At 39.8% G+C, this 13,345-nt stretch overlaps 1 protein-coding gene across 4 annotated transcripts in view; it reads right to left on the reverse strand.

Moving 5' to 3' along the window:
* Positions 1-13,345, reverse strand: part of NUB1 (negative regulator of ubiquitin like proteins 1) — a 32,263-nt gene that overhangs the window by 14,531 nt on the left and 4,387 nt on the right. For all 4 annotated transcript variants that reach the window (XM_037891138.2, XM_037891137.2, XM_037891136.2 and 1 more), the window contains 5 exons: positions 11,720-11,837; positions 11,440-11,607; positions 8,505-8,563; positions 7,275-7,345; positions 2,911-3,105 (listed from right to left, as the gene is read on the reverse strand). In XM_037891138.2, the coding sequence (XP_037747066.1) occupies positions 2,911-3,105; positions 7,275-7,345; positions 8,505-8,563; positions 11,440-11,607; positions 11,720-11,836 (610 nt within the window). In that variant the 5' untranslated portion in view covers position 11,837. The remainder of the gene's footprint in view (positions 1-2,910; positions 3,106-7,274; positions 7,346-8,504; positions 8,564-11,439; positions 11,608-11,719; positions 11,838-13,345) is intronic.

Below are 13,345 nucleotides of genomic sequence, written 5' to 3' on the forward strand. Positions count from 1 at the left end.
GCAACGCAGTGATCTGTTTCTTATTTGCTGTGGTTTGACTTAACATGAAAAGATGTTTTGCCAATATACCAATGCCATTCAGGGAAAGCTCTGCAATCTCCGGATACGCAAAGTTTCTGTCTTGTAACTTTCTTCAACCCGGGCAACCGAGTTCTCAACTCCCTCCTATTCTCTCATATTCACTGACTTGCCCCAATCCAGCAATGAGCTGTGTGGGTTGATCCTTGAGCCTGCCAATGGACCCAGTGAAGTCTTCCCATGGATCCTCGATACTCTAGTGCTGCACTGTATATTCCTGGGGGCATTCTGCACCAAAAAATTAATTCTGTGCACAGGGTTTTAAAATTCTGCAAATTTTATTTGTCAAAATAACACTACATAATCATGCCAGTTTCAATTATTTTGCTAATTTATTTTAAAATACCTGTCAGCAAGTACGTCTGTAACAATACAGACACACAAAAACTCCCTTGGGAATAGAGTTAAAGAAACCCCTATGACAACCCAGTTCCTATTTCTCTGGCCCCATCCCAACACCCCCATCCCAGCCAGGGGGCCAGACACCCACAACTCCTCTTCCCAGAGCCCATCTGCAGGCCCCCCCCAGCCAATACACCCAAACCCCCTCCTCCCCAGAGTCCAACAGCGCCCCCCCCCATCCCAGATACCCGCACCCTGTCCCCCACAGAGTCCAGCTGCCGGGCCTCCCCAGCACAGATACCTGTCCCTGTTCCCTCCCACAGTCCAGCTGCGGGGACTCCCTTGCCCAGACACCCGTACCCTTCCCCCGCAGAGCCCAGAGATCTAGAGGGAGAAACAGCCTGATGCTTGGTCCCAGGCTTGCACAGTTTTCTGCATGCCAGGGGTTCTCAACCTTTTTCTTTCTGAGGTCCCCCACAACATGCTATAAAAACTCCACGGCCCACCTGTGCCACAACAACTGTCTTCTGCATATAAAAGCCAGGGCTGCTGTCAGAGGGTAGCAAGGAGGGCAATTGCCTAGGGCACCATGACACTGAGGGCACCACAAAGCTAAGCTGCTCAGGCTTCAGCTTCAGCCCCTGGTGGTGGAGCTCGGGGGCTCCGGCTGCAGTCTCATGTGGCGGGGATTTGGCTTTCTGCCCTAGGCCCTAGAAAGTCTGATGCCAGCCATACTTGGTGGACCCCCTGAAACTTGCTTGCAGCCTTCCAAGGGGCCTCGGACCCCTGGTTGAGAACCAGTGCTGTATGCCACCCTCCGTTTCCCTCAGGGCATGCTGGGAACTGCAGCTGACAGGAACCCTCTAGGTCCCTCTCCCACCTCGTCCAGCAGTGTCTTCTATGTGCAAACTGGGCTCTGCTGAGTCCAGTGGCCACTAGCAGCACTGCAGCCCATTTCTGTGGGGGAAAGGAAATTCTGCGTGCTCAACATTAATTTCTGGAAAATTCTGCATTGCGCAGTAGCACAGAATTCCCCCAGGAGTAACTGTACAATGACAGTTTGTTATCGTTCTCCAATACTTGCTCAGTATTTCTGGAACTAAGCTTATGGGGGTCTATGCAGGTGCAGAGATCTACCTGCAAAGAGCTTACTGAAGAACTGAAATCTAAGTTGCCTAACAGGCCCAATACAGAGGGGAATTTCCACCTACTTACATTTTTTGTTACAACCTAATACTGTTGTAAGCAACACATTGTAAGAGAAGATTAGAGAAAACTCGTTTGTATACTTTTACATTTGACAGGACTTTAGTGAATAGTCCAGTTAAGTTTTCTATTTGTGGGTCTTTCAAGCAGAAACTAAGGAAATAAAAGCATTTTTAAAATAGTAATGATTTAAAACTTCAAACTAACAAAAGGGCATCCTGGGCAGGTGTAGTGCCTGAAACTACTCTTAACTCACATTTTGAAAATGACTATTTTGAAATTGACTGGTTCTTTAACTTGGTCCACAGTTGCCAGCAGTCTCCATCAAAATTCATGGAGAAGAGAATGGCCTCACTGTGGACCAGAATGACACGTGAACTACCTTGCATAATGAAATCATGGCCATCTATGGTCATAACAGAGGTAACTGACAGAGAAGGGCATAACAACTCACAATTTATCATTCTGGCCTAGCTATTTCTGCAATAAATACAAAACACGTTTTCAGAGCTGTCAGTATCTTAACTCTCAAGTGCCCCATTTAACAACAGATTCATACAGTACCTTTCTCAAAACTCAAAATGTTCTAAGGAATCACTTCATCTTGAATGGTCCCTTGAAATATGTGTTAACAACTTAGGCTAAACAATCTGTTCCACCTTATATTCAGCTGTGACTCACTTAGTACATTTCCCAGACTGAAGAAAATTTCGCTGTAAGCACAGAAGCTCGTCTCTCTCACCAACAGAAGTTAATCCAATAAAAGATATTACCTTACCCACCTTGTCTCTCTTATGGAAACACAAGCATTATACAAACAAGGTCTTTTAAGAAGTGAAGAAGAGTACTATAACCAACTGGAGAAACCAATTTTCAAGTGGGCAGAATGTAATAGCACAAAATGGAATCTGGCCAGTTCACTGGCTTTAACACCCTTAGATTCACAAGATCAAATAGAAGAGGTCAAACTGGTTTTACACATTTCATCTGCAAGATGGCACCTTCAAGTAGCATGGTGCCTCCTAGGATCATGACAATGGATTTGTTCCGCAGCAATTTAGGAATGAATGAATAACCAAGTCCACTTCCTGCAGCACTTGGGTTTTGCTTGGAGGTTTCCCATCCAAGTACTGACAAGGCTTGACCTTGTTTAGATGTGATTAGATCACAACCCAAAGTTATACTAATCTTTCCACTTTGCCTTGTTTTTTTTAAATAGAAGTGGGTTTTTTTTTAAACTCATACTGCTGTCTTCTACTGCACATAAGTGTAAAAATCCCATACCTCTCGTTGCCAGTATTTCTAAACCTTTCTTAGTTCTTTTCATCCTTTCCCTTCTTTCTTTCTCCTTCATGGTCTCTTCTTCATGTTGCATTTCTTCTTCCTGAACCTTTTTTTTGGTATCCTCTTCACTCTGTCTTAGCTCAAGCACCATGACCTTTACATTGTGCGTTATACCTTGCTCTTCAAGTGTTTTTCCTGAAAAACAGAGCATGATTAATAGGCAAAACAAATTACATTTATGAAGACAGTATATTTCATGTTGTACTGCCAGATAACTACATTTTAAAAACAGCTATTCCTGCTAGGAAGATTTCAAAAAGGAGCAACAACCTAAGGGCTAGTCTACACTGGCAATGCTAAAGCGCTGCCGTGGCAGCGCTTTAATGTGCCTTGTGTGGTCGCCTCCACGAGAGGCGTAGCACCCAGCGCTGCGCTCAGGGGGGTGTTTTTTCACACCCCTGAGTGAGAAAGTTGCAACGCTGTTAATTGCCAGTGTAGACAAGCCCTAAGACAATGCGTTTTCCTAAACACCCTCCATTACTGTAGAACTATTTGCCAATGTACTAGCACTTCAAAGTGGTTTTCTTCCACCTCACAAGCATACAGGGGTAACTCATCCCTCTAAATACAGCTCCTCCATATTAACACTTGCATGATCTGGTACTTCTTGCTAAGCCAAAATGTGGTGGTTGGCTTATGTCCTCTAATGTGATGGGTGATACCCCTTATACATTTATTCTAGCTAGCCTAAGTGTGGATATGTTTATTATTCACAGAAATTTCTTACATTTCATGCTCTACTGTTCAAATATTAAACTGAAAGGCTCAAGTACTGACTAATGCAACGTGCAACTAAGTAACCTCAGTTACCAAAATCTTCAGTGGGAATTAAAGGCATTCAGAATCTTTCAGGATCAGGTCTGTATCCCCCAAAGCTTCCATATTTTAAAACACCCTAGTCCTTTTACTCAAAACATGCAGAGCTAATTCCTGCTCCCAATGAAGTTAACAGTTAACAATTTCAACGAGGGAAAAAAATTGGAACCAAAGTGATGAGACAGTTCTGTGTTTGTCTATCTATGTATCTAAGATATTCATATAGCTCCCATTACTGTAGCATCTGAGCATCTTGTCACACTACACCCCCATATTCTTCATAGAGATATTATATATATATGATATGATTATGGCATAACTTTGATATTTTATACCAGATAGGTCATGTGAGGTATCATTGAAAAGGTTATGATTTACTGAACATGATTATCCTATTTGTATGCATGTATCATTTTTGTACCTGAAGTTAAGAATATTGTCTATGCATCTATTACAAATGTGTTTACACCTGGGGAATGCCCACTGGACAGAATGTAATCAGTCTGAATGGCCCATTGGGAAGGGCCATTAGGGAAAACAATAGGTCTTTGAAGATGCTAATCACCCACTGAAAAGTCTTCCTGAGGATGCTACAAACAGCCTCTGAGTTATGGCTGGAGGGTCATGTGACCAGGTCACCTGGTACTGGACTCCATGATAATACTAGTATTTTTCCACTAACTGGGAGTGGGAACCACACTGGGAGACAAAGGATTCCAGTCATATGCAAAAACTATTTAAGGCAGGGGAGTGACATCATTGTGGTTTCAGAGTAACAGCCATGTTAGTCTGTATTCGCAAAAAGAAAAGGAGTACTTGTGGCACCTTAGAGACTAACCAATTTATTTGAGCATAAGCTTTCGTGAGCTACAGCTCACTTCATCGGATGCATACTGTGGAAAGTGTAGAAGATCTTTTTATACACACAAAGCATGAAAAAATACCTCCTCCCACACCACTCTCCTGCTGGTAATAGCTTATCTAAAGCGATCACTCTCCTTACAATGTGTATGATAATCAAGTTGGGCCATTTCCAGCAAAAATCCAGGTTTTCTCACCACCGGCCCCCCCCACACAAACCCACTCTCCTCCTATATGCCATCATGTGCCAGCAATGCCCCTCTGCCATGTATATTGGTCAAACTGGACAGTCTCTACGTAAAAGACTAAATGGACATAAATCAGATGTCAAGAATTATAACATTCATAAACCAGTCGGAGAACACTTCAACCTCTCTGGTCATGCGATTACAGACATGAAAGTTGCTATATTACAACAAAAAAACCTTCAAATCCAGACTCCAGTGAGAAACTGTTGAATTGGAATTCATTTGCAAATTGGATACAATTAACTTAGGCTTGAATAGAGACTGGGAGTGGCTAAGTCATTATGCAAGGTAACCTATTTCCCCTTGTTTTTTCCAACCCACCCCCTCCCCCAGACGTTCTTGTTAAACCCTGGATTTGTGCTGGAAATGGCTCACCTTGATTATCATACACATTGTAAGGAGAGTGATCACTTTAGATAAGCTATTACCAGCAGGAGAGTGGTGTGGGAGGAGGTATTTTTTCATGCTTTGTGTGTATAAAAAGATCTTCTACACTTTCCACAGTATGCATCCGATGAAGTGAGCTGTAGCTCACGAAAGCTTATGCTCAAATAAATTGGTTAGTCTCTAAGGTGCCACAAGTACTCCTTATCATTGTGGTTTGTTCTTCACTAACTCCCTGCCCAAGAAAGATGGCTGCTGAAAACAACTGAGAAACAGAGACTGAGCTGGGGGGGGGGTAGAGGGCTGAGTCCAGACTAGAGGGTTTCTGACCTGTGAAAGGAATATCTGGAGTTTTAAGCTGCAAGCAAGGGTCTTCAAGAATCTCTGCAATCTGCCTAGAACAATATTTAGGGTGAGAATTTGCTGTTTATAACCAGTTTCTATAGTATATTAAGCTTAGATTGTCTGTTGGTGTTATTTGTGAGGTAATCTGTTTTGATCTGTTTGCTATCCCTTATAATCACTTAAAAATCTATCTTTTGTAGTTAATAAACTTGTTTTTGTTTTGTGTAAAATCCAGAGTGTGGAATTCATAACTGGGGGGCAAAAACGCTATTGCATCTCTCTCCACCTTGGGGGAGGAGGCAAATTTCACATGCTTATGCTGTACAGTTCTCTAATTTTGGGTTTTCACTCCAGAGGGGTCACTGGAATACTGGGCAGTTCTTTAGCTGAGCCTTCCCAGGCAGAGCTGATCTCAGCATCTGTGTGTAAAGCTGCAGCTGGTGTGTCCCTACCTGTATGTGTGCTGCTTAAGTGCAGTCTGAAGCCTGAGGGAGGGCTTGGCTGGCCTGCCTCATCAGTAGTGTAAAGAGAGCCCAGGCTCGTGGGTCAAGCATACTCAGTAGTACCCCAGTTCCAAGTGGCACCCCGGGGGAAAACACATCAGACATCTGACAATCTTTTTAAATGTATTTACCCTCACAACACTCCCGTGAGGTAGGAAAGAGCTTTTATCCCTGTTTCACAGATGGGGGAACTGAGGCACAGAGAGACTAAGGCCCAGGGTCACACAGGAATTCTGTGATAAAAGGGGGCAGGAAACTGCACCCAGGTTCCTGATGGCCCAAGCTACTGCCCTAACCATTGGTCCACCCTTTCTTTCCATTTACACCATGATTTCTTCCAAGGTAGCTAAATGTGTCTTAGACACTGAATTTAGGACATCAATGAATGAATGAACAGAAGAACGTTAATTTGTAAAGACAAAGCTTCTGTTCACACAAATGTCTCGCAAATCAAGAAAGATGGTAAAGATAACAAAGAAAAGTTTAGAACATGTCACTTTACTGCATGAGGTTTTGGTAAATTATGTGATTTAAATCTGAGAATGTGGCACATTGAGCTTCTAAAACACACAAAGCTGTCCTCTTCCATAATTCTCTCCTTTGATTTTGACCATCACAATATCTCAGCCTTCCTTTAGAGTAGAACTTAACAAGCATGACTGCTGTTATTGGCTAGCTCAGGGGTTCTCAAACTTCATTGCACTGCAACCCCCTTCTGACAACAAAAATTACTACATGACGGGGGCGGGGGGAAGGGACCGAAGCCTCGCTGCCTTGGGTGGAGGTGGGTCAAAGCCTGAGCCCCACTGTCCTGGCCTTGGGGAGGCCAAAGTTGAAGCCCAAGGGCTTCAGTCCTGGGTGGGGGGCCTGTAACCTGGACCCACCACCTAGGGCTGAGGCCAAAGCCTGCGCCTCACTCAGCCCCAGGCGGTGGGCCCCAACAAGTCTACGCCAGACCTGGTGACCCCATTAAAACAGGGTCGAGACCCACTTTGGGGTCCCAACCCACAGTTTGAGAACCGCTCTAGCTCTTATTTCCCTGCTATTAATATTGTTTCTGCGACTGACAAAATTACAAGAAAGATGATTTCTAAGAAAGACATAATTACAAAATAAATAAAACATATATTCAATTGGTGATACATACCAAGGTCAAGCTGCTTCTTATTTATAATTATTTTGATACATTTTTCTTGAAATCCATTCATCTGTGCAATCCTGTGAAATAAAGTAGTTAATTCCAAAGTATAAATACCTTCTTGTCTCATTTTGATATGAAATATTTTGGCAACATATTGCAATAAAAATTAAAATGTTATATATTTGTAACTGTCTTCAAACTTTTACTATAAGTCTGCTTGAAGATAAAATAACATTACTAGTAACTGGACACAAACTCACCATAGCAAGTGAGGAGAAGAGAGGTTATTGATATGGTTTCTGATTTTAGATTTGAATCAATAAACAGCAATAGAACACCCCCAATAAAAAGAAAAAAAAAACATGTTTATCCAATAAACAATGGAAAAACAGTAGAAATCATTCCTTGTATCTAAGGGCTTGTCTACATTAAACAGTAATGCAAACTACAGGGATGTGATTTCTAAAGGGCACTAATGTGTTGCTCATTAATTGGTCCACATAGACCCTGCTGGTGTGCACTAAAGGTTCCATAGTGTGCTTTAAACAGTACTGTGTTAAACTGCAATAGGGAACATTGCAAAGAGTATTTACTACAGTATATCTTATGTAATGAGTAATGTAAATAATATACATTACTCATTGCAGTATATACAAAGAGAAATTCCTCAAAAAAAACTGATTTGGGGGCATTTACATGAAACTCAAAAATTGCTAAAAATAAACCCTGAAAAATGAAATCAATGAACCCAGAAAAACAGAAGCCCAAAGTATTGAGAAGGGGAGAGCAGAGCAGCCAGGAAAGTGGACAGGATAGACCAAGTAGTTGGAAGGCATCCATACGTGGCATATATTGTAAGGGAAAACACTTTGTAATCTCAGAAGCTCTAGTAGTTATTGATTTAGAATGGCAATTCTCAAACTATGTCCATGGACCACTAATGGCCTATAGTGGTCCATGGCGAACTAGCTTGTCATGTGGTGCTAACCTTTCACCTTGTTTCTTCATGTTAAATCAAGACTTTTCCAAGTAAGCAATTGCCATAGTAACTACAGAGATGTTATATTGTCATAAACAAGATGTGTTCATGAGACACACACTATCAAGATGTGCTCCACCCTATGAAAGTTTGAGATCCCCGAACTAGGACATACTGTAATAAAGCATGATGAGCCAAAACCAAAAGAGGACACTAACCATTTAAAAGGGAAAAAAGACAAAGGTTATAATACTTACTGGGATCTCAGTTCCTCGCCAGTGATGATCAATTTAGTCTCCAGCATGTTTTTTCTGGTCTAATGTAAATATTTTTTAAAAGTTATGGTATACAGGTACTTTGGGCATTTTCTTAATTAACTACTTTAGAGCAGCCACAATTTCTCTCTTTATTTCCAGACAAAAACTATGTTAAAATAGCAGAAAGGTTGAGAGTACACATAGTAATGATTTACAGGGATGCTGTAATTATCCCCAAAAAATCATTATAAAGCCAGGAAATTCAGAGTTATGGTTAAGTCAAATCCAAACAAGTTAAGTTATTGAAATGCACAATTAAGGCACTCAACCTTAACTCTGCTTTTTTTGTCATGCCACAGAATAGTCAGATTATAATTAAAGCCTATTAACGTTCGTGGACCCAGATTAGACAGAGACATATTAGATTGTTTTTCCTCACAGTGATGCTACAGAGCAGAGTTAAGGTTGTTTAGGGTGCATACCCTGCACCCATACCGCACTCGCCATTGAGTAGAGCTATTCCAATGCAGTTTTTTCAAATAAAGTTTTACCAGTAAGATTTCTCCTCCCCCCCCCCCCAACATTTTTCATAAAAGTTTATCTTTCAGCAGAGGCTGGCACATAAAATCTCCTCCAGAAACACTAAGTACTGCATCTTTCAAAACGGACGCCATTGTTGTCAATACGAATAAGAGCACAGACTGCCCTCAGCAGTGATGGAAACTGCCTTCTATTGTTATCAATGGGAGTGAAGTGATCTTGACCCATTCCACGATGCAGTCAGGAAACAGAAAGTTGCTGAATGGAGGTGGTGGTCATCTTTGCTAAGGGTCTGTCTATCTGGGAAATTATATCACTATATGTTACAGAATAAAAGTGTCTAGGGACTAATAAAAGGAATTATACCAATATAATGACAGTGGTACAATTTTATAGCTGCATAAATAGATCAGTAAATTTCCCCATGCAGGCAAGCCCCACTAAGAGCAATCCGTGGCCTCAATCACATTAAAAATAGGAAACTGCAGCCACTTTGAAAGAGTTTGTTGTTAATTTCTATGAAGATTATTGTGCAGCCTCTGCTGAATGATAAACTTTCAGTCATGAAGACTAATTCTAACTTCTTTAATAAAAAAAGCTATCCATTGTACTAGATCTAGTCAAGAAACAATTTTTGTGTAGATAATACCTGAGCTGAGATCATTTGGAACAAGAAAAGGTCTGACAGAGGGTGCTAAATGTTTTTTAAAAATACTCCTTTTTTAGTAAATATCAACAGATTTACTTGCAAAAGTAAATTCATTCAGAAAACAGAGTAAATTTTCTTTTAAACAGAGGTTGCAATTGTTCTTTGTACATAAAACAAGAGCTTAAATCCCTGCTTTAAAGTGTGGAACTCAGCCTTAACTCTGGAGCTGCAACTGGTGTGTCTATAAAATAAGATGATTTTTTTTTTAAATGTTGAGGAAAATTTAGTCATTTTTGTCAGGAACCGTGAAAACCAGGGACTAACAGTGCTGACTTCAGGCAGGCACATGAGCATGGTGTCCATGGATGTACTCATCTATCCAGCTATATAGTCATATACAGTAATAGAGTTCTGACCTGATATTTCTTGAAGAAAAGTTCTCAAATATGCTGAGTCATCTATCTGGTGGTTTTGTAACATGGCCAAGTGTACAAGACACACTAGACAAATTATTTTTTCCACTCTGTGTCAAGTTCAAGCAATGGACTTAGCCAGTTCAACCTAAGTTGCTTCAGATGGCTAGTTTGGGAAAGTAGTTAGCTGACCCATAGTTTAACCAATGCAAGCATATCTGCAGGTTGCATCATTAAAAGCCGGACACCTACCATTTAAAGTAGCTAAGTTTATAATTTACAGTATTACCCACGTATATAGGTATATCATAGTTAAATTAAAAAAAAATTCAATTAATCACAACATTAAAAAAAATAGTTGTGATCATCACAACGTTAAACAATAAGAGAATACAAAATTTAAATTTAGCATGGAAGCATGTCCTCTGGAATGGCGGTCGAAGCATGAAGGGACATATGAACGTTCAGCATATCCGGCACGTAAATACCTTGCAACACCAGCTACAACAATGCCATGTGAACGCCTGTTCTCACTTTCAGGTGATGACGTAAACATCTGTAAGTTGCACTTTCACGATAAAGAGATTGCACTATGGTACTTGTATGAGGAATTGAAAAATACTATTTGTTTATCTTTTTTACAGTGCAAATATTTTAAACAAAAATATAGAACGAGCACTGTACACCTTGTATTCTGTATTGTAATTGAAATAAATATATTTGAAAATGCAGAAAACATCCAAAATATTTATATTTAAATTGGCATTCTATTATTGTTTAATCGTAACTTTTTTTTAATCTAGTTAATTTCTTTTGCGTTAATCGCTTGAGTTAACTGCGATTAATTGACAGCCCTAGTGAAGACAGTTGTCATAAGTGTCCTTTACATGACAAAAGATGGTGTTGTTTTGGGGTTACTTACTGTGCCTAAATAAGGATTTTGTTTATAATTAAAACTGTGATTAAACAAAGAACAATATCCATATACTGACAGTTTTAGATGTTTTATATAAGTTGTAAAACTGAATGAGCACCATACATTCACTTTTAACTTGGATGGTGAGATCAGAAAAGATCAAGTTAAATTTGGTTCATTTTTCTCCATTCAGAATTTGTTCCTGAATGACCCTAAAGAGGGAAAAGCTGCAATGTGTTTTCTTTATTTTTTTTCTAGATAGTTTTATGACTGAACTGAATTCCCCCCTCCTCCAACCGATTTAGCTTTTTTGCACCAATGAAATGTTTTGCACCAGATACGGAATTAAAGTTGTATGGACTTTACTATAGATTTTAGTTATGCTTCTTTTCATAACTTTAATGTATACAGACTTACTTTTTTCATCTTAGGAGGCAAAACCACTTCAAGTTTTGCAATCCCTGTTGTCTTATAAGCTTCATTTCCTGTTCCACGCTCAATTGCTTCACATCTTATTTCTTCAAGAATGCACTCCGTTTCATTTTCACTGAGATTCACCTTGGCTGAATATTTCTGTGCAAGCTCCTAACAGAAAAATAAAAGAACATACATTAGTAAAACATAAAATAGTAAAATGTGCCATGTATGAAATAAAAGTGAAAAAAATGACCACAGAACAGTGAGGCAGAATGCGTACCTTCAGCTCCAGACCAGCTTCTTTATTTTCATTTGTGTATGGAGGTTTCCAAAGCTGAATTTTGTCTTCTCTTAAACAGTTTTTAAGTTTTGCTGCAAGGTATTTCTTTTGCGCCATTCTTTAATACAAAACACAATAGGAAAAATGAAAAAAACTAATTAATCTGTTTGTATGGTTGTTTCTCTGATGAATCAAAAGACCTTGTTTAACTCAGGCCCAGATCCTCAAAGATATTTTGACATCTACCTCCCACTATTTTTACTTAAATCACCTAAATATCTTTGAGGATTTGGGCCTCAGGGAACATGCACTGTATTATTCAAAGTTCTGTAGGAAGACTGCATTTAATATAGTATTTTAAAAATACACTAAAAGCAAATTTACAAAGATTCTAATTCAATTTTTACTGTGCTCTGATAATTATGGAATAATTGGGAAAACTTTTCTATTTAAACATTAGCATTTTTTCTTTTTATTACACCAGTTGCACAGGAGGATGGAACTTTGTTGACAAGTGTTGATTTCAGCAAGATAATGGCTGCCAGCAAAACATCAGTAATGCAGTTTTTAAATATAAATAACCAAACAAGTGAAGTACAATATCAAACCAATAAATGAACTAACTCTGCAAATTTCATTTAAACTTGGAGATGGAAATTTACTAACAATTGTACAGTATTTTCTTTAGTTTGCTTTTATATACTTCTCTTTATTGTAATTTCACTGTTTATAAGGAAAAGTCATAGGTTAAAAATAATATATTAAAAAAACCAAAGACCCTGCTCCTGCCGCTGGCTCCATGCAGGTTAACCCCTGGGTCTCCACAGAGCTAGCTGGAGGACCAGGGCCCAATGTTTTCTAGGGTACCAGTGACATCTTAGATTATAAAAACTAAAAGAATTTTTAAATCACTTTTTTAACCATACATGTTCTATTTTTTCTCCATTTTCTTAACTGCCAACAGTCCTGGTTTTGGCCATGACTGCTCTGTCTTTACTAACCTATCTAGCTACCATTCTGGAATGTTGGCAGCTTGTAGCAACAGCGGGAAGCTAAAGAATAGTTTCAATTCCTGCTCTCTGCTGGAGTTCACTCTCTCACTGGTTGGATAAGCAGGAGGCTATTACCTCAGCTAAGCTCCCGCCCCCACTGAACCAAATCAGAACACTCATTGTATCGAAGTACCAACTCTGCTATACTGAAGGTCGAGCAGCACTTTCTTTGTAAAGATCAACTCTAAAATCGGCACGCTTACTCAGCTTGTCTTGAAAATTTCTGTGCCTCATGAGGGTGCTGGGTAGCGTTAGTGGTCCAAATTTGGGGTCATTTCAGCAAGGGGTTCCTGAGATACAGTCCTCCAAAAAAGCCAGCATTTTACAAAATCAACAGGTTCTTTTTATTTCTTTTTTCCACATACCCGGAGTTCAAACCATGGCTCTACTTGTCCCCTCCCCGGATCTCATTCACTTGACATTTTATCTCAGCTGGTGCATGGCACCCACTGTCCCTTTGGCAAAGCAATACTGACAAAGTTAATATGGAAGAGTTCAGCTGTCTAGAACAGTATGTGATAAAACTCACAAGCCAGAGATTGAAACGCACATGTGCAGCAAGTCTATGCATGAC

Source organism: Chelonia mydas, chromosome 2 (genome assembly GCF_015237465.2).
Source record: "Chelonia mydas isolate rCheMyd1 chromosome 2, rCheMyd1.pri.v2, whole genome shotgun sequence".
Classification (NCBI taxonomy): Eukaryota; Metazoa; Chordata; order Testudines; family Cheloniidae; genus Chelonia; species Chelonia mydas.